The 20,328-nt window shown below is 49.5% G+C and overlaps 1 protein-coding gene and 1 long non-coding RNA gene across 2 annotated transcripts in view; one reads left to right on the forward strand and one right to left on the reverse strand.

Annotated features, from left to right (window-relative positions):
• The window catches only part of CCDC69 (coiled-coil domain containing 69), a 37,031-nt gene that overhangs the window by 7,860 nt on the left and 8,843 nt on the right, over nucleotides 1–20,328 (forward strand). Inside the window, exons 5-7 of the mRNA XM_045552580.1 lie at nucleotides 14,979–15,048; nucleotides 17,274–17,380; nucleotides 18,425–18,512. Coding sequence (XP_045408536.1) covers nucleotides 14,979–15,048; nucleotides 17,274–17,380; nucleotides 18,425–18,512 — 265 coding nt within the window. The remainder of the gene's footprint in view (nucleotides 1–14,978; nucleotides 15,049–17,273; nucleotides 17,381–18,424; nucleotides 18,513–20,328) is intronic.
• Nucleotides 3,299–10,664, reverse strand: LOC123638056. Its single transcript, XR_006735156.1, has 2 exons — nucleotides 10,502–10,664; nucleotides 3,299–3,559 (listed from the first exon to the last, which is right to left on the reverse strand). It is a non-coding gene; the product is annotated as an uncharacterized LOC123638056 (long non-coding RNA).

Raw genomic sequence — 20,328 nt, forward strand, 5'->3', positions numbered from 1 at the left:
GGGGAAGGGAGGACCCCCAAGTCCTGGCCATTTTCCCCACTACCGACCGCCTGGCCCCCAGCCAGGTGGAACTAGATGGTCCCATAAATGTTATGGTCCCACCTGAGGCCCTGAGACCCGCCACACTGTGACAATATTTAATAATTTTGTAATGAACTTTAGTTCTTTCTCTCTCCCTCTCTCTGCTCTGGCTTTGCTTGTGCCCTGAGTATGAGTTTTTCTCTGTGTTGAGTGCTCAGCGCAGTCCCCAACCTGGGCAATTCTAGTCCCTGCTCTGTGTGAAGTGCAGAAGATGAACTTTGGTCTGAAGTGCGGTGCCTCCTGGCTTTCCTTGCTCCTCCTGTATTCCCAGTTCAAAAAACTCACCAAGCTCTGACCGAGAAACCCTCATGTGTGTCCTGGTCCCAGCAGGGAAACTGAGGCTTGACTCTGTCTTTGGAAGGAGGGGGCTGGCTGACAGGGATGATGGGACAGAGAGACCTGGGCCTGGCCTGAGACTTGCAACTGAGCTGGTGGTAGGTGGACATCAGCCCTGCGTGTAAGTCCTGGCTGTGCCACAAACATGCTGCGTGACCCCAAGCAAGCCCTTGGGGTCTGGGGCTCAGTTCCCTCCCTATATGAGGTGTGGGAGTGAGCAGGATGATCTCTGAGGGTCTGACAGTGTGTATTCTTTGCACCTGTGTCAACCTCACAGTCTGCAAAGTGGGCCATTTACCCAGAGGGGGTGGAAACAGGGAGGAGACTGCTCTAGGCCTGACCCTTCCACAGGGTGGAGGTGGAGGCCACAGTAAGCATGGCTTCCCTTGCCTTCTGTTCCTTCTTAGAGCCTTCCCAGCTGTCCCTGTCTGTCCCTGTCACAGCCTGAACTGGACCCCTCTGACCCAAGCTGTGAAGGGCAAGTAAAGTTGGCACAGACTGAGTTGGAAAGGGCCTTGGGTACCACCTGGGCTGACCACTCAATGCACAGATGCGAGGTTAAGGCTAGAGGAGGGGAGGGGCTAGACTGCAGTCACAGAGCAATGCACAGCAGAACCCAGGCATCCAGTCTCTTTGTGTTCTTTGTCTCCACCACTTCCCCTTTGCTTCCAGTAGGTTCTTTTCTTCTTTTAAATTTGTGTTAATTTTATTATTTTCTTTTTTTTTTTTTGAGAGTCTCATTCTGTCACACAGGCTACAGTGCCATGGCATCCTCTTAGCTCACAGCAACCACAAACACCTGGGTTCAAGTGATCCTCCTGTCCCGAGTAGCTGGGACTACAGGCGTGCACCACCACACCCGCTAATTCTTCTATTTTTGTAGAGATGGGGTCTGGCTCTTGCTCAGGCTGGTCTTGAACTTCTGAGCTCAAGTGATCCTCCCGCCTCAGCCTCCCAGAGTGCTAGGATTATAGGCATGAGCCTGGCCTTCCAGTGGCTTCTTGATGTCTATAGACAAAGCCCTTTGGCTTAAAAGCCTTCCCCCTTGTTGCCTAAGAACAGCCTGGCATGTCTTCTTTGCCCCAGCAATGTCAGGCCCTTGCCCCTGTGCCATGCAGCAGGATTTATGGGCTGGTTTTGTTTAAAGTTCATGCCTGTTTCCATCCTTCTAGGCTGTGCTCCTGGCCAGTTTCTCATTCAGGTGCCAAACCCTGGAAGGCCTGAGTGCCCAAGTCCATCCCCAGCAGGCTGTCAGCCCCCTGGGGGAGGGGACACTCCAAAGATGGGATGGACAAAAATGAGCTCAGACTACAGCAGGGTCAGGTCACTATAATAATGACTCACCCTGAGTGGCACTTTGCAGAGTACTTTCAAATCCTGCCCATCCACACAAAAGCCCTGGAAACTAGGCTGAGCTGTGGAATCTGCCCCTGAGGAAACTGAGGCTCAGTGAGGAGTACTGTGTCCAAGGTCCTATAGCCAGTTGGTGGCAAAGCTGTGCAATTGCGCTGGCTTTCTGCACTCCCCATCTAGTGCTCATTGCCTTATGCAGAGCACAGAATGGGTGCTAAGTGAATATTTGAGTGAGTGAATGAGGGCCAAATAAGAACGATGCTAGGGTTAGCCCAGGGTGCAACAAGAGTATCTTATCCCACCTTGAAAAGTACAGGAAGGGGCCGGGTGCAGCGGCTCACGCCTGTAATCCTAGCACTCTGGGAGGCCGAGGCGGGTGGATTGTTTGAGCTCAGGAGCTCAAGACCAGCCTGAGCAAGAGCGAGACCCCATCTCTACTAAAAAAATAGAAAGAAATTAGCTGGACAACTAAAAATATATAGAAAAAATTAGCCAGGCATGGTGGCTCAGGCCTGCAGTCCCAGCTACTCGGGAGGCTGAGGCAGGAGGATGCTTGAGCCCAGGAGTTTGAGGTTGCTGTGAGCTAGGCTGATTCCACGGTACTCTAGCCAGGGCAAAAGAGTGAGACTCTGTCTCAGAAAAAAAAATAAAAATAAAATAATAAAATAAAAAAGTACAGGAAGGGGTCTTGGATGGGGAGTGGTTTGGAAGTTTGGTAGGAGTTACCCATTCAAGGCCGAAAGGATGGCCCAAGCAAAGGCTGAGCCATTGAAAGCACAGTGTGAAAGGGTTCTTTGTGGGGAGTGGCAGTGGCAGGCAGCAAGGAATGAGGCTGGCACTTTTGACGAGGACTACCCTAGCTAGGGACAGGGGTTTGACCATAGGACTTCTCAAGGTCCCTCTAGGTTCAAGGAGCTGAGGGTTACTGAGTTCTGTGGTCTATGGTGCCTATTGGCCTTGGCTGACCAGCTGTTCTAGACCCCACTGAGAGGCCCGGCCTGGGGCTGTGTCACCGCCTTATTGGGACAAGTTGAAATTCTGGAAATGAATGAATGGGAACCATCTGGATTGTGTGACCCTTCTTACACCCTCCTTCTTGACAGAGACCATGGCTAATGTGGTCCCGTCCCCCAGGAGGACTCAGGAGAAGGCCATGCATGGGGTGGGGGCCAAGGAAATAAACCTTCTGTGGGCTTGCCTGTAGGGGTGACATGGAGGTGAGGAAGGGGTTTCCTATTCCCCAGAAGGTTACCAGCCTCCTTTGGGCAGTAGGGTATGGGGGAGGAGTGGGCGGCAGGAGGCACCTAGTGGCCCACCTGCTCTGTGTGACACTACAGTGTGTCGGGCATGATGTCTGAACCCTCCAGTCCAAGCAGGGCCTTGGGGAAGGGGCTCAGTCATTCATGAGCATGTCCACATTGCAGGTGAGGTGACAGAGAGGGAGAAATGCAGAAGTGAATGGTTGGAAGAGGCTGGCATAGGCAATTGTGAACTAAGACAATAGTGCCAAGGGCATGGGCTTTCGAACTGAGTTCACATATTTGTTTATTAACTTGGCAAACATTTGTGTGTTGACCACACCAAGCTCTGGGCTAGGTGCTGGTTCAGTCCTGGCTCCATCCGTGATCCATTTAGTGACCTCAGTAGTGACTTGGCTTCTCCATGCCTCAGTTTCCTCATCTGTAAGATAGGTGTGATACTAGCTCCTGTGTCATAGGGCTGTTCTGAAGATTAGATGAAAGCATGCGTGTCGTAGAGTCCCTGATACGCTGGCTGGCACGTAGGCAACCTTGAAAGAGATAATGAGGCATAGACTTAAAGTTATACTTTAAGGACATCACTGCCTGGATTGTACCCAAGGAAAGCACACAGGGATCTGGGAGGTGAAGGACATTAAAGTCCTTGGAAGAATGATGTGGGTTGGGGCGGGAAGGGGATGTAGCCTAGAGTCTGGCCGCTGCCTTTGAACCTCTGAAGTGTTCTCAAGGGGCGGGGGAAGCAGTTCTCTGTTGCTCCAGAAGGCAGAACTGTGACCAGTGGGGGAAGCTAAAGGGAGCCAGATTTCTATTTTTCATGAGGAAGAAGTGGCTGAAAAAGACCTCAGAGGGTAGTGAGTTCCCCGTCAATGGAGGAGTTCAAGCAGAGGTCAGATGGCATTTTGGCAAGAATATAAGAGGGGATGCAAGCCTAGGACTAGCAAATATTTTGGATTCCACTTAAGAAACCCAATTATTCTGATTATTGTGTTTTGAGGCAAAACTTCAAAATTTGGAAAAGTATAAAGAAATTTAAAAATCGCTTTTAATCCCACCATTAAGAGATAGCCACTGTGTACATTTCAGTGTCATTCTTTCTATTATTTTTTCCTGCATATCTAATATACATGAGTGTGACTATTGTATTTTATATGGTTATGTTCCAGTTACTTAATACTCTGGTGGGGGCATTTTTCCATGTTGAATAGTCCAAGGAAACACGGTTTTTAGGTGGCTACCTAATGTCCTGTGGCAGTCCTGTGGTTCATTTGACCAGTTGGGATACGTGGGTGTTTTGCGGTCTGCACACCTGCCCTTCTTATTCATTCGCATCTTTGTGTTTCCTCCCAGTCTGGGCTAGTATGATTTGGGGCTCGGAGGGGATCAGGGAAGGCCCCCCTAGAGAAACGGCATCTTGGCTGGGTTTTGAAGGTAGGTGGGATTAGGCCGTTGTGGGGCAAGCAGAGTGTGCAGGAGGACATCCTGGGCATAAGGAATGTGGGAGCCTTGACACCTGGTCAGTAGGACGGGGGCACATCTGACCTCCTAGCTCAGTTTGCCAAGGGTGGGACAGTCGGGGAGCATGAAAGGAAGCTGCCTCTGGGGTCGTGCAGAGGCAGCGCTGAGCCCCCTGCCCCAGCTGTCATGAGGATTTTGCTGTGTAGGTGGCCTCTGAGCTAGTGGTTTCTGCTGCACCCAGAAAATAACACCCCACAAATCATCCCAGCTAAGGCCAGAACAGGCTTCCATGCGCACGGCACTCTGGAAGACTCTCGAGATTGAACACCAGGTTTCTGTGTTATAAAGGGGTATCTGCACCTGGCAACCTAAAACACATCAGAAAAGTTCCTGATCGTCTCTGCCCTGTGCTACGGCCTTCGGTGACATATTTTCTGCACATGTACATGTTTTTAGTTCTGTTGTTTTCCTTTGTAGATGAAGCCACAGGCAGCCAGTGGGGGTCCCCTGAGAGCCTGACATACTCCCAGCCACCTCCCATTTTTGCCTCAACTCAGTGTTAAGTTTGGGGTCTTTGCTTCATGCCAGCACTCTTTCTTTTGTTTCTTTTTCTTCATAAACAGAGCAGGAAAAAAGCACAAATTACTGGCCTGGAAGTAGGCTGCCGTGTAAGTCCAAATGGTGAAACTCTGGGTGAAGGGGCTGCCCCCTGATGTCTCAGGGTTCCTAGATCAGCTGGTGAACGAGAGTCCGAAATCTGCCTGGAAAGGGTCTCAGTATGAAATTCATGAATGTTCATGTTCAAAACATAAACTTAGAGTAGGCACCCTCCCCGTGAAAGGAAGAGTCTGACAGCGACCTTCGTTCCAGCTCTGACACCTCAGGGTGTGCTTGGGTTTCCGTCCCCAAGGCCTGCACTCTGGCCTCTGCATGCCCCACCCTCTGCATTGTGAGCTGTCCCCATGACCGGGGCAGAGGGCCAGGCAAGGAGGCTCACCACGGCAGGACCCGCAGGTGTGGGGAGAGGGAGCTCCCACCACCCACCCTGGGCAGAGAGAAGGAGCAAGGCAAGATCTATCCATCTTCAGCACGGCTGAGTCCATCCATTACCTGAAGACAAGCCATCCTACTTCTCCCGTCAAGTGAATTTTAATCCCTAAAAATAGTTTATCTTGTGTCACTTTATTTTCAAACCTGAACCTTCCAGAACATCTAGGCCAAACATTTGACAATACATAAAAACATCCATTCCATGTCCACACTTCCCCCAGGCAAGTGATGCGCAATCTGACCTCCTTCCCGCTTTCCTTCTCCCCGGGGGTAGAGTTCTGTTGCACTGAGCGTACAACGAACTTGGTGGCCTTCCTTGCCTTTTCCACTCTCCCATAGGACCCTGTCCTCTGCCTTTTCCTTAAGGGAATAGCCCGGACATCAGAAAAGCTGTTATCTGCACTGGGTTCAATAATGTCCCTCCAGAATTCATGTACACCCAGAATATGTGAATGTGACCTGATTTGAAAAGGGTCTTTGCACATGCAGGCAAGTTATGATGAGGTCATTCTGGATGACAGTGGGCCCTAATCCAGTGACCGGTGTCCTTGTAAGAAGAGGGAGATTTGGACGCAGACGCACAGGGAGAACGCCGTGTGATGACAGCAGCAGAGATTGGGGTGATGCATCTCCAAGCCAAGGAACACCAAGGATCGCTGGCAACACCAGGAGCCAGGAGAGGGGGTGGAACAGATTTTTCCTCGGAGCCCTCAGAAGAACAAGTCTTGCCGCCACCTTGATCTTGGACTGCTAGCTTCCAGAACTGGGAGAGAAGAAATTTCTGCTGTTTTCAGCCTCCAAGATTGCGGAAATTTATTGCAGCAGCCTTTAGGAAACTTGCCTAACCCAAGGTCAATGGCTGCCACCAACCCTCTCACCACCCATCCCCACCTTGACACCAGTCAGAAATGGCAGCAACAACCCGACGCCTCCTCTTTGGGACCCCAGCTTAGCAGCAGAGTAGGAGCATTGTGAACAAAGAGGTGCTTGGACAGGCCCATTTATTTATTATTTTTTTGAAACAGGGTCTCACTCTGTCTCCTGGGCTAGAGTGCAGTGGCATGATCATAGCTCACTGCAACCTCGAACTTCTGGGCTCAAGCAATCCTCCTCCCTCAGCCTCTGGAGTAGCTTGGGACTATAGGTGCACCACCACACCTCGCTAATTTTTTCTGTGTTTAGTAGAGATGGGGTCTCACTCTTGGTCAGACTGGTGTCAAACTCCTGACTTCAAGTGATCCTCCCACCTCGGCCTCCCGGAGTACTGGGATTACAGGCATGAGCCACCGCACCCAGCCAGGCCCATATACTTTCAGATACCAGCTGCGGCATCTAAGGAGGAACGAGCACTGGACTGGGAGTCCAGAGCAGGTCCTACTTCTCCCAGTTTCCCTAACTGTTCTCTTCCCAGACCTTGATTTCTCCACCTGTGCAATGACTACCTTGGCTGCTTTTAGGCTCCAAGAGAGGTATTTTTTCCTTGTTGTTGTTAATTTCTTTGTACACAAGTGATACTTGAATAAACTATTGCTTAAAAAATGGTGAGACCTCAGGTAAGAGAAGTCCCCCCTCATTGACCACAGCAATTTTGGTCCATTCTCTGGAGATGACAGCGTCTATCGGTTTGTGGTTTTCTATACTTTTTTTGTACCTGTGCATTCTTGTATGAATAGAAATCATTTATTTTGCATATCGGTATTCTACCAAATGCCTTTGCATCTTGTGAAGATCTACTTCATTCTTTTAAACATACGAATGACATTGCGTAGTATGATGTCCCTGAGTGTATGAAGCCAGTCTCCTGCTGGTGAACGTGAGGATGGTTACCAGAGTTTCCTTATGGCAAGTGGCCTGCCCTAAGCATCCTGCAGGTGCCTCCTTGTCCTCACGAATGGGTACTTCTCTTGCTCAAAGTGCCACTGCAGGGTTGGGAGCATGCTGCTTGTAACGTGGGAGGTGGCCAAGCTCTGTGATCCTCTGCTTCCAGGCAATCCTGCCCTTCCTTTTACTGTCACCCTTACACGGGCTGCTGAAGGACAGGGGGTGGTGTGAACGGCTCCAGGGCCCCCACCCAGGCCTTCCTGAGCAAGGGCCCCTCCTTTCTGTCCTCCAGAGAAGCCCTCTTCATGACAGGACCTGGCAGCTGAGCGTGTCAAACTGCCAGCCCCTACTCTACCCAGAGCAAACGAGCACGGCAGGATGGGTAGAGGATGAGCTAGCAAGATGACCTCACTCTGCCCCTCTTCCCCATCCACAGCATTTCAACACCACAAGGGCCCTTAAGCATCCCGTTGCCCAACTCCATGCCATGCGGAGGAGGAAACACAAACAGAAGCCCAGAGAGGGGAGGCTGCTCTCCAAGGTCACACAGCAAGCAAATGGCCAGCCAGGGCCTTGACTCTGGACTCTCAGTTTGCCGTCGGGTCGGGGAGACAGGCGGATATCTGTCTGGCAGAGCGTGCAGGCCCTCAGCCTGTCTCTTCCCCCACCCCCAACCCAGCACTGACACCGTTTTCTGTCCAGCTCCTACGGAATCCTTTTGCACACCGGGCTGACCCAAATGCTAGAAATGGTGTCTAGTGCTTCTGCCAGCTCCGGGCCCTCTGAGGCAACCAGAACTAGCAGACACCCTGGGAGGCTGATGAGGCACAAGAAAAGGGGAGCTCCAGGGAGGAAGAGAATAAATAAGGCACCTTGGAAAGGCTGAGAAGTGAGGCCGTGCGCTCGAGGCCTCTCTGACTCTTGTCTGCTGCGTCCTGGCTCGGCAGGTGCAGGGCTGTCTGGGGGGGAAGTGGTCCTTTCCCCCCTGAGAGCTCCTCAGACAGGAGCAGGGGAGACCACATCCGCTGACTTGTCCCTGGGGGCATCGCTGGTGTTCCGAGTAGGCGGGGCCCCCTGCGCAGCTGAGAGGTGCGGGCTGGCGCTCCGGGCTTCAGGTTGGTTGTACAGTCACCCTGGACCGTCCCCCAGCAGACCGTGGGTGCTGTTGACCACACACTGTATCATATGAAGGGGTTGAAATAAGTCTGTGGTGTCTCTGGCAACATGAAAACAAAATCAAATTCAAGCATTACTTTGCCAAGTATTTCTGCCCATCTTAGAGATGGGGAGGTTGAGGCTTGTGTTTATGCTCTTCTTCCATCCGAGCCTCTGTAATATGGGTGTGAATGCAGAAGTTTCTCAACAGCCCTGAACATTCGTGGCCGCCCTTCCTCCCCCAAGGCCCTGGAGCCGCCCCGGGGCTCCACGCCCACCTCCTTCCTGCCTCTACCCTGGGCCAATGGGCTCTGCCTGTGCTCAGCTCCGAAACTAGTGGTGCTGGACCCCATGCAGCTGAGCCCAGGCACTGGGAGGCGGCTGATATATGACGGGAGTGTGACTGAGACCCCTGAGACTCAGACTCCCCCCTCCTCTAAAGGCTCAGCTACTTGGGTAAATCTGGCGTAGGCACTGGGGAAGTCGGGGGCACTCCGGGCTCAGCGGTGCTCCCCCTGTGTCGTGTCCTGGCCTCTGACGAGCTACCTGCCCATCTCACTCTGGGCCTCAGCCTTTCCATCTGGGAAAAGGAGGTGGGGATTAAAAGCAACGGCCTCCAGGGGCCTCCCAGCCCTGTCTTCTGCCCCTCTCAGCCAAGATAGGTGTGATAGAACCGTGTGGTCCGCAGAAGCCAGCGCTTCAGTTCATGGGGTGACAGAGGAGCTGGGTGAAATCTTAAGGGCCTTTTGATTACACAGTTCTCTTACGTTAAGCAGGAATAGTGAGGACACAAATGCTTAATCAGAAATACACCGGGCCTTGAGGGCCACAATCAGGATGGAGTGATGGCTCCAAAAGAAGGGTTAAGCCCAGCGTCTGCAGGGAAGGCTGAGCCTTTCTCAGGGCTACTCTTAATTTCCCCCCTACTCGGGTTCCCAAGGTAGGGAATCGCTGGGCAGCTTCTGTCCAAGTGGTTTCTGCCTAAATCACTCTTGCCTGGTGAGGCTTAGGGTTTGAGGGAAGTTGAGGAGTCTACCCCAAAGGCTTGAGGATGTGACTACAGTCATTTGCCCCAAAATACTGCCACCTCAGTAGTCCCCAACAGAGCTCTCTGAGGCTGTGTTAATACCAGTGCTGTTCACATGACCCGCAGTAGCTAAATACTTTATGCTTACCAGAGGGCTTTATTTGCTGAACATCAAGGATACTTTGTAGAATTACAGACTGTTAGAGTTCAGGGTCCTCAAAGATCCCTCAGTCCAACCTGCAAAACGAAGTTTGCCTTTCCAGCCTCTTCTTGCATACTGCCAGTGATCTAGAGCTCACTACCACCACCATTCCCCACCCTCCAATAAGGCAGCCTACCTCTGTTTGGGACACTTCTGAAATTCTTCTTCATACTGAACTGAAACTTCCTGATCCTTATAAGTGCTTGGCCACAGTCCTGCCCTCCCAGGCTAGAGATGACAAACCAGCAGCTTCTACCCGAGACCGTCCTGCCGAGATGTGAAGACCGTGGTCGGTTTTTTCTTGCCTGTTCTGGAGGCTGACCAGTCATTCTATTGACAGCCCCTCCTATAATTTGGTTTTGAGTCTTCTTGTACATCCTGTCAGCTTCCTTCCAGTTTGTGAGTTTACCCTCCAAAATGTACACGTATTTCAGAGCGTCTCACCAGCCCCAATCTGAGCTTGTCTGGCTTCTCCACGGCTCGGGACACTGTCTTCTCACTCTACCCTGATTCCGTGTCTGCTTTTGGCAGCTGTGTCCTGCTATCGCAGCTGTGCTTCAGCTTGAACCTACAGCAGGGCTCTGGTCTGCTTGACAACAGGAGCTGGGCCGCAGCGCTGTGCGTGCTCCGTGGGTGTAGACGCTCCGTTTCCAGCCTTAGGAGCAGGGCTGCCCCGGACCTCAGGACTGAGGAGAGCATGTGTCCCAACCCTGACCCTTCACAGATGAGGAAACTGAGATCTGGAGGAGGGAAGTGACTTACCTAAGGCCACACAGTAAAGCTGGAATCCGGGTCTCTTGGCCTCTGCCCCAGGCTTGGGTTCTCCCTGCGTCCCGTGCTGCCAGCTGCCCCTGCAGCTTTCTTGCGCCCAAGTTTCCGTTGACTCAGAAAGCTGTCATCCCTCTTGCAGAGTCCGGTCCGGATGCCCCACCCCAGCCCGAGGCCCCCCACCCCTGCTTTCAGAAGGGGAAATTCTTGTGTCCCCCCTTCTAGCTCCTGTCCCTTGCCGACTGCAGGGTGTACTGTGTGCCCTGACCTCTAAGGAGGAAGTGGCCAGGGCCCCAACCTGGGGATTTTCCATTCAACAGTGGCTCTTTGAGCCCCACCCACCTCAGGGCCATGTGTCCTCAGGCTCTTGTGGGCATCAGGGTCACCTGGATAGATTGCTAACAATGGAGATTCCCAACACACACATACTCTCCCCCTTGGATTGTGTACATCTAGAATTGGGCCCGGGGATTTGTGTTAAGCAGGATCTCAGGTGGCTCTAACACAGGAGGTCCATAGACCCATTCCTAAGCAATCCTGCTCTGGGCATCATACCCTACTGGCAAATCCAACGTGAATTTCAAAATCCTCTCCTCGAGGAGCCCCTTGGGAGAGACAGACAGCTAAGCAGGCGTAGGTACCCTCATGGGGACCTGGAGCATGGGGAAAACAGGAACTAACTCAGCCCCGGGGAAGGCCAGGAGAGACGCAGAGAACTGGGGCCGGAGGAAGACTTGACCGTGTGTCATGGTGGGATGGTCTTGAGCAGCTTGGGATGTCTTGAGCACACGGATGCCTGTGTTGGGGCTAGGAGCACAATAGGTAGCACTAGCTTGTTTTGGTTTCGTTTTGACTTAGCAAATTTGCCAACATTTTTTTAAAAAGTGATAATACTCCATGTTGGCACAGTCGCAATGAAACTGGCCTTCTTGTGTGCCATTTGTGGGTGGGTAAATTGGTAGAACCTTTCTGAAGGACAGAGCCAATGATGTTAGATATGTAAAAAAATTTATAAGCTTTTTAAGTTTTATAAGTATGTTCTTTAAAGCATAATTTTCAAGTTAAAAATTAGAAACAATCTAAACACTCAACAGTAGATCGAATGACTAAATTCATCCACAGGGATGTTCAACTCATCATTAAGATTAGTAAATCTACAGAATAGTTAATGCTGTGTAGTAAATGCTGAGAATATATTTGAAAAAATAGGCCAGGCTTGGTGGCTCACGCCTGTAATCCTAGCACTCTGGGAGGCCAAGGCAGGAGGATCACTTGAGGTCAGGAGTTCAAGACCAGCCTGAACAAGAGAAAGACCTCACCTCTACCAAAAATAGAAAAATTAGCCAGGCGAGGTGGCACACACCTGTAGTCCCAGCTACTCGAGAGGCTGAGGCAGGAGCATTGCTTGAGCCCAGGAGTTTGAGGTTGCAGTGAGCTGTGATGATGTCACTGCATTCTAACTGGGGCAACAGAGTGAGACTGTCTCAAAAAGAAAGAAAGGAAGGAAGGAAGGAAGGAAGGAAGGAAGGAAGGAAGGAAGGAAGGAAGGAAGGAAGGAAGGAAGGAAGGAAGGAAGGAAGGAAGAAAGAAAAGAAAGAAAAGAGAAAAGAAAGAAAAAGAAGGTATAAGGAAGTATATGTAATATTCCAATATTGAAAATGTATATGTAGCTGAACAATATATGCCATCATGTTCTGTGGTTATCTAGGTAGTAGGAGTCTCTTTTTGTATTTTTCTGTATTTTCCATACTTTCTACAATGAATGCTTAGTACCACTGTAACTGAAAAAAGATGTTTACAGATATTTAAATATTAAGAAAGCAGAGGGGGAGCAGGCTGGGGACACTGATGAGCCTTGATTGTCATTCTGAAGGAGGTAGCCAGGGATGATTTTGGCAGGTGCCGCGTCCTGCCTGTGGCCTGCAAGCTGTTTGTGGAGAGTCGTTCTCCACCGTTCTGTGGTGGTGGTGATTTGCAAAAGGGCAGTGTTTCATGAGCTTATGCTCTTGTTTCAGATGACAAAACCTGAGACCCATGGCAGCCTAAGGGATCTGCCAAAGCACTGTGGGATCTTTGTTCCTGCCGTGTTTCTCAAACACAAAGCAATAATCTCCTGCAGCATTTGAGCTCTCAGTGTGTGCAGGTGCTGCAGGTGCATTATCTCATCTAATCCTGAAAAAACCTCACGAGGAAACCAAGGCCTGGAGAAGTCGCACAGTTTCACAGTGTTGGATTTAGGATTTCGACCCAGATCTGTGTGATTGTAGAATTCCAGAGTTCTTAACCTCTCTGTTCTGCAGTCTCTAATATTCTGACACCAGGTTCTAGTGCTGACTTGATCATGAAAGGCACAGTTTCAACCCCTTGAGCCTCAGTTTCCTCATCTGTAATAACCTTTGCTTCCTGGTGCTGTCGCGAGGAGCCGAGTTTAGATGCTCAGAGCTTCAACACCGTGGGATCATCAAGTTCAACTATAATAATACCAGACCTCCTCACCTGCGCTTCCCAAAGGAGGAAGCAGAAGCCCAGAGGAGGGAAAAGACTTGGCCCAGCTGGTAGCAGAGCCGGGACTAGAGTCCAGGCCCTCTATATTGTTTTCTCATAAAAACATTGCCAGATTCAGCGTGACCAGTGGTGGCAACAGAAAGAGACAACCATTTGCCTTCATCTTCCTCCTTCCTCCAGCCCAGGGCGGGGAGGCTGGCTCCTGTCACTTCCGCAGATTCCTGTGTTGACGGCTTCTCTGGCTGGTTCCTGGACCAGGCTTCCTCCTCTCTCCTGGAAAGGGCGGGCTGAGCCTCACAGGGGTGGGTGGGGAGCTAAGTTGTCAGGCCCACCCAGCCGTGAGCAGATGCGGGCGCAGGACCTGGGGGAGGCACCGTGCTCACTCGTGCCTCACTCGGTTTGGCAGGGGCTGGCACATGCCAGGCCCTGTGGGGGAGGAGCAGACTGTTCCAGAAGCCTTCCCTTGATTTATCCTCCCTCCGCAGTCACAGTTTGCTTTTTAGCAGTATTTCAGTAGTTCTTCAGTTCAGGAAATTTTTAATAATTTCTATTTTAATAACTGCCTTTAAAACTCTGTTACCATAGTAAAAAGCAAAAAGCTTTTCTTTTATAGTGATAAGTTGCAATTGAACATTCTCATAGCCTTCTCATTCTTGTAAAACTTATAAACATTTGAAAAAAAGTATTTCTTAAAGTGGGATCTAGAACATCTTCTTTTCCTTCCTTCCTTTCCCCCTCTCTCCCTCTTTCCCTCCCCTTTCTGCTTTCTTTTCAGCATCTTGAAAAGTGTGTAAAAGGGCTTAAATGTTTTTTTCCATCCAAAATCCTTGTCCAGTTCAATCAACTTTTCACCTCTCTGGGGTGAAAGAAGAAAATTAAAAGTGTGAGTGGGTGTGATGTCGGCTTCCTTTCTTGGAAGACTGCTCTTGAGCCTTTCCTTCTTATGTTCTGGAAGGTTAAAATGTTCTTTATTTTATTTTTTATAAAATAAAAATTTTTATAAAAAGGTCAGTGATCTACAAATATTTTTTCTTAGCATCCTTCTCAGTCCATATCCACTTTCTCATTAAAAAATATTAGTCATTAATGAAATCTGGGAGCCACCGGCACTGCTTAGCAATGTTGAAAGCCCTTTTCCATCGTTTATTCCTTTGGTCAGATTCAATCAACACTGGCCATGATTGGTTAAAGCGTCCAGTATGTATGGCTCATAAATACTTGACTGCCAATTATCCCCTAAGCGACCCTGATTGAATCCTAATCTCACTCAGCCTCGCCTCCTCATCTTTAAATTTGGGATATTCATATTTCTTAAGGTGGTTCTGAAAATTAACTAAGATAGTGTAGGCAAGACAGCATAGCATCTGGTACACCCTGAATGTCATACCTCACTCCCATCCGGCAAGATAAGTGCCACTGTCTCTATTTTACAGTTGCAGAAAGAGCTCCTTTGACAGAGAACCAGTATGGTAAAATCAGGGCTTGAAATTCTGATGCTCTGCCCCTGATAGCATGTAGCTTTCAGGTGAATGTGGTTGGAAGCTGAGGTAGCCATGGATTCTGAAAGGAAAGGGAAACCATCTCTGAATTGGGAATTGGGAGGTTTTGGGGCACTTCAAGACCATAGCTGGGTGAAGGTAATGGCAGAAGGTCTGGCCAAATCCTGGGAGAAGGAAGGGGTGGGCAGGGAGGCCCCCATAGGTGGCAGCTGGAGCCAGATCATAAGGATCTAAGGAAAGGTCACGATGCATCAAATTCTCCACTGAGGGTGTCCCTGGCAAGGATGAGAAATCCTGCTCTGGGAACGTCCCCCAGTGGAGGGGGTGCTGCTGTGGCTGGAGAGGGAGGCGTGGGGCAGCCTGGTGTCTGGTGTAACTGACAGTCCTGCTCTGCCTTTGGAAGAATCCCATCCCCACACTGACCTCCCACCCTCTCCCCTCACCTATTGTTGTCTCATTACTTCCAGAGACGCCAAGAACCAGATCAGCCTCCCAGATCAGAGCCCCAGGAACTAGGTCCCCTCAATGGGGACACAGGTGAGTAGCCAGCTCCATCTGTCCCCACTGACATCCATGTGGTTTCCTACCATATAATCAACAAAGGCGATGTGGCTCCTTAAATAGCTCATGATATTGTAGATAGGTTACATTAATAGGGGTATCATGTCTAAAACCAGGGAGGTGATAGTCCTGACCTGTGCTTTCCTGTTCTGGGCTGTTGATATCACACCTAGAGTGCTGGATATAGTTCTGGAAAGTATTTTCAGAGGGATCCAGAAAATTTTGAGGGAATATGCTGGAGGAAGATCAGGCTGGTGAAGAATCTATAAAACATGTCCTGTAAGCAACAGTTGAAGAAATAGAGAATGTTCCATCTGGAAAGAAGATGTTGCCATGAAACAACAGTTCCCTCCAAGTGTCTGAAGTACCCTAATGGAGAAGAAAAATGATCCTTATTTAGTGCTACCCAGAGGTCAGTACTAGGGCCTCAAGGTCGCAACAACATGCAGACAGCATCCAGCTCAATCTCAAAGAGTTTTTTGTGTGATTGTTGGTTTAAAACCATCAGAGCTGCCTGGTAATAGAAGGAGCTCCCTATCTCTGAAGGTGTTCCATTACAGCCTGGAGGCTGTTGGGGATATTGTAGGTGAGGTCTAAGTACCAAGGTAAGCGACTGGAACAGAATTCAGGGTCCTCCACTCTGTGTATAAGAATTACCTTGGGAACTTCAAAGACACAGACTCTGGGGACCTAGCACAGACCAACTAAATAAGAATCTCTGGGAGTGGGGCTGAAGCATCTGGATTCTTAGTAAGGATGTATCTTTTTAATAAGCTTCTCTCCAGCTGAGGCCAGTCTGGTACTGATCTCATGGACAACATTTGAGCCAGATGGTTTGTGAGAGTCCGTGTTTCTCTGGTCCTGACCATTTCTATCACCTGACCTCTGTCTGCTCACGGCCTCTGGGAGCTCAGGACTCAAGGACACCAGCTCAGTCCTCCTCCTGTCCTGACGGGACTGACCCCAGTGTTGGCTTCTCCCTCATGCTCACCGTTCTAGCACAGCCTCTGCCAGACCCTGCTAGGAAGTTCTCTAATCATAATGCTAACAGCACTAGTAGTAACCTCCAACGCTCGTCATGAGCACTGTTAAAAATTTAGAGGACATTTAATGGACAATGAAGAACATCTTTTGAGCACCTCCAGAGTGCCCGGCACTACATGTCTTTTTGTGCACGAGCAGGCAGGATAAGGTGGTAGTTGGGAGTGTTTGCCATGGAATCAGACTGCATAGGTTCCCACCCCTGCTCCCCAGCTGTGAACTGGGTGATCCTGGGCAAGTTGTATAACATCTCTGCACCTCAGTTTCTTCATCTGTAAATGGGGATAATAACAGTACCTACGACATTGGGTCGCCGTGAGGATTAGGTGAGCAATCCCCGTAAGGCACTTGGAGCAGTGCTGGGCATGCCGTGGGCGAGGGCAGCTCTCAGTACTGCTCACCTGCTCTGGTTATTTTCTTTGCCTTTCTTTTCTGATTTAGTCATCTCAGTAGCCTCATGATGTAGGTCCTGTAATTATCCTGACCTCAAGTATTGGGTAACTGAGGCACAGAGAGGATGATCACTGCCCCAGGGCATTGGCACAGCCCATGTTGGAGTTTCCCTAAGCCAGGACTAGACTTCCTGTTTGTGTCTCCTTCCTGCAAATAAGCAGCCCCTCTGGCTCCAGCTGAGGAGATGCTAAAGGGGAGGGACCTCATACTCAGGTGCTTACAGGCCCAGCAGGTAAAGCAATGCCAGGCTGGCCCCTATACGCAGGCTTGGCAGGGGAGGCAAAGACTGTGGCCAGTCGCAGAGCCATATCCCGGCTGAAGAAGGAGACAGCTGCCCCTGAGCTCCAGCCCCTGGTGGACGTCAAGGCCTGCATTGCCAGTTCTTTGGATTCTTCTAGAAAAGTTGGAAATTTGTATTATTAAGCAAAAGCTTCCCAGCTATTAAGTATCAGCGACTATTTTTTTCTTAAGTTTGAGTGGAGCAAATAGAACATGTCTATGGGCTGCATCTGTCCTGTGAGCTACTGGCTCTGCTGTGGATACTAGGGGACAGAAGGAGACCTCTGGCTTCTGCCGAGAGATTTGAGGGGCTGTCTGTGAAGCCATTTACCAGGGTTCCCATTGCTTAGCTCCAGCCTCCCATGCCCTCTCTGCCAGCCCTGACCCCACCTCCGCTGTGTGTGAATGTTTTGCTTTTTCACCTATAGCCATTACCGTCCAGCTCTGTGTGTCCGAGGAGGCAGAGCAGCACCAGAAGAACATAGCCAGAATTCTCCAGCAACATGAAGAGGAGAAGAAGAAATGGGCACAACAGGTAAGCCCAGGTAACCCCCACCCCTCTCTTTTCCTCCTGCTCAGCTAACCTCGATATTAGCCCAGGGTGAGGACCTAGTTTTGGCTTTTATTGTTGTTGTAAGGGTCTCTCAATCCTTCTGCCAAGAAAGGCGTCCTTTATCTGTTGAACACACATTTACATCAGGCCACTACGTGCCGGGCACCTCGGTTAACGCAAGCAGAGCTGGCCGCTGCTCTCACAAAACTGACGGTCTACTCGGGGAGAGTAAAAGCCACCGGTGATGCTGAATTAATTACCCTCCCAGGTACCCTCATGGTTGGTGGGACACAGATGAGTTGTGAAAAGGAGAACCAGCATCACTTCCGGGCCAAGCATTTGATTGCTGGTTCGAGACCCTCGAGGTTTTTCTGTCTCACTAGCTGACAGCATTGTCCTAATGGCTGCCCTACCGGCCTGTATCCTGGCTAATCTCAGAGCTCCCTGCCCACCCGAAATGGACGTGCAGTGAGTGCAAAATAATCACGGTGAGAATGGCTGGGAGCGTGCAGCCTGGAGAAGAGAAATGTTGGCAACACGGCTGCCGTGCTCCGGTCTCTGAGGGGCTGCCTGGGCTGAGGGAGCAGCCTGGCTCTGTGTGACCCTGGAGAACAGATCTGGGACCTGACAGTAGAAGTTGGAGGTCACTTGCAACAGTAAGCCCTACCTGTGGTTAGAATACGCAGCCTGGAGGGGGAAGGTGCTGTCACTCAGTATGTGCAAGCAGAGGAAACTCCATCCAAGGGCTTCCTGCCTTGAGTGAACATCAGGATTAGAAGACTCCTCAGTCCCTTTCCACGTAGATAATTCTCTGGGAAACCCCTAAGAGAGGCTAAGCTGTAAAGAGGACAAAGCGTGCCGTGCCTGCTGTGTCTTGGAAGGCTTGTGTGTGTCATTCCCATCCCTCAGAGGAGAAGGTGGGACTCTGATCACCAAGCTGCTCATAGCCCCCCCATGCAGGGAGTGGATGAGAGAAGCTGTCTGAACCTACTCCATCTCAATCCTGCTTGGGACCCTTCCCCCCAGGTGGAGAAGGAGAGAGAGCTAGAACTTCAAGAGAGACTGGATGAGCAGCGGAGGGTTCTGGAAAGAAAACACGAGGAGGCCCTGCAAGGTAAGGATGGAGATGCTCCACCTGCGAGGGTATGGGAGGTGCCTGCTTCTGGCCCCACCTGCTGAGATCACTTGGGGACTCCCACCAGCCCGTCCCTCCTCCCTCTGGTCCCTATGCAGTGAGTCTACAGGGTCCTTGGCCTTAGAGGGGTGATGAACTTTTCCTCTGGACCATGGCTTTTAAAGTCTGGCACCATGCTTAGATTTTCCTTATCTGAGAGGTTTTTTTCCTTTCCACTTTAAAAGCAATGCCTGTTCATTAAAGGAAACTTGGAAAACCTAGGCAAATAGGAGAATTAAAAAATATCCATATTCTATCCCCACAATGACAGCTCTTACAATTTATTGTTTTTAAAACGATTGTTTTCAAAAATAACTTTCTTTCCTCTTATATCACCAAATGTGATCATCATAGAAAATTTAGAATCTATAGGTTAAACAAAAAGACCTTATATTATAGCATGATGATTACGATCTCATTCTCTGGAGCCATGGTCCTTGGGTTTGAATCCCAGCTCCGTCACTTACCAGCTGTGTAACCTTGAAGAAATTACTTCACTGCCCTAAAACCTTCTTTGTAAGAATTAAACAATTTAGTGATAGAATTTAGAACAGTGCAAGATACTTGGCAAATAATTATTAGCACTTTTTTTTATTTGGGAGAAAATTAAAATCATAATTAATTCCACCCAGTGCTAGCCTCTGTTAACCCCTTTGATATAGATCCTTTTCATTTCTTTTTCTGTGTATATACACAGGATATATATCTATATACACACACTTTGGAAGGAGGAAGTAAATTGATTTTCTTCACTTTGAATTACATTAGCATCCTGTCATTAAACTCTTCTATAACATAAGTTTGAGTAACTACATAGCATTCTCATGTGTACCTGCATTCATTTAACTGAGCCCCTTTGGTTGGGCATTTAGGTAATTTCAAAATTTTTGCCATTGTTTATAACAGCAGTGAATCCCATTTTGTAAAATCCTTGACACATTTATGATTTTTTTTTTTAAGAAAAATATCCTGGTTGGATTGGTGTGGCAGAATTTCTCTTTCTCTCTGTGTACATATGTGTGTGTGTGTGTGTGTGTGTGTGTGTGTGTGTGTGTGTGTGTGTATTTTTTTGGTAAAATAGGCCTAAGATTTACCATTAGTGACATTTAGTACATTCACAGTGCCATGCAACCATCACTACTATCCAGTTCCAGAACATTCTCATCACTTTCACTTTCAAAGGAAACCCCACCCCACACCCACCACCTTATCCCCACCCCACCCCTGCCAGCTCCTGGCAACTATGAACCCACTGTCTATCTCCATGGCCTCATCCGTTCTGGATGCTCGTATAAATGGTATTGTACAACCTCCACCTGTTTCCCTCACCCAGCATAGTGTTTCCAAGGCTCACCCATGTTGCAGCCTGCATCTGCACTCCATTTCTCTTCATGGCTGAATAATATTCCATTGCGCTTGATCCATTCATCAGTTGATGGCCACCTGGGCTGCCTCTGCCCTTTAGCCACTATGAATAGCGCCACTAGTGCAAGCACCTGGCTGAGCAGCTGTTTCGGTTCCCCTAGGTAGACACTCGGGCGTAGAATTGCTGGGTCATATGGTGATTCCATTCTGTGCTTAACTTTTTGAGAAACTGCCAAACTGTTTTCCACAATGGCTGTACCACTTTATGTTCCCAGCAGCAATGCCCAAGAGTTCCAATGGTGCCACATCCTTGTCAACACTTGTCATTTTCTGCTATTATTCTATTATTGGCATCCTAGTATGTGTCAAGTAGTATCTCATTGTGGTTGAT

Source organism: Lemur catta, chromosome 5, assembly GCF_020740605.2.
Source record: "Lemur catta isolate mLemCat1 chromosome 5, mLemCat1.pri, whole genome shotgun sequence".
NCBI lineage: Eukaryota > Metazoa > Chordata > Mammalia > Primates > Lemuridae > Lemur > Lemur catta.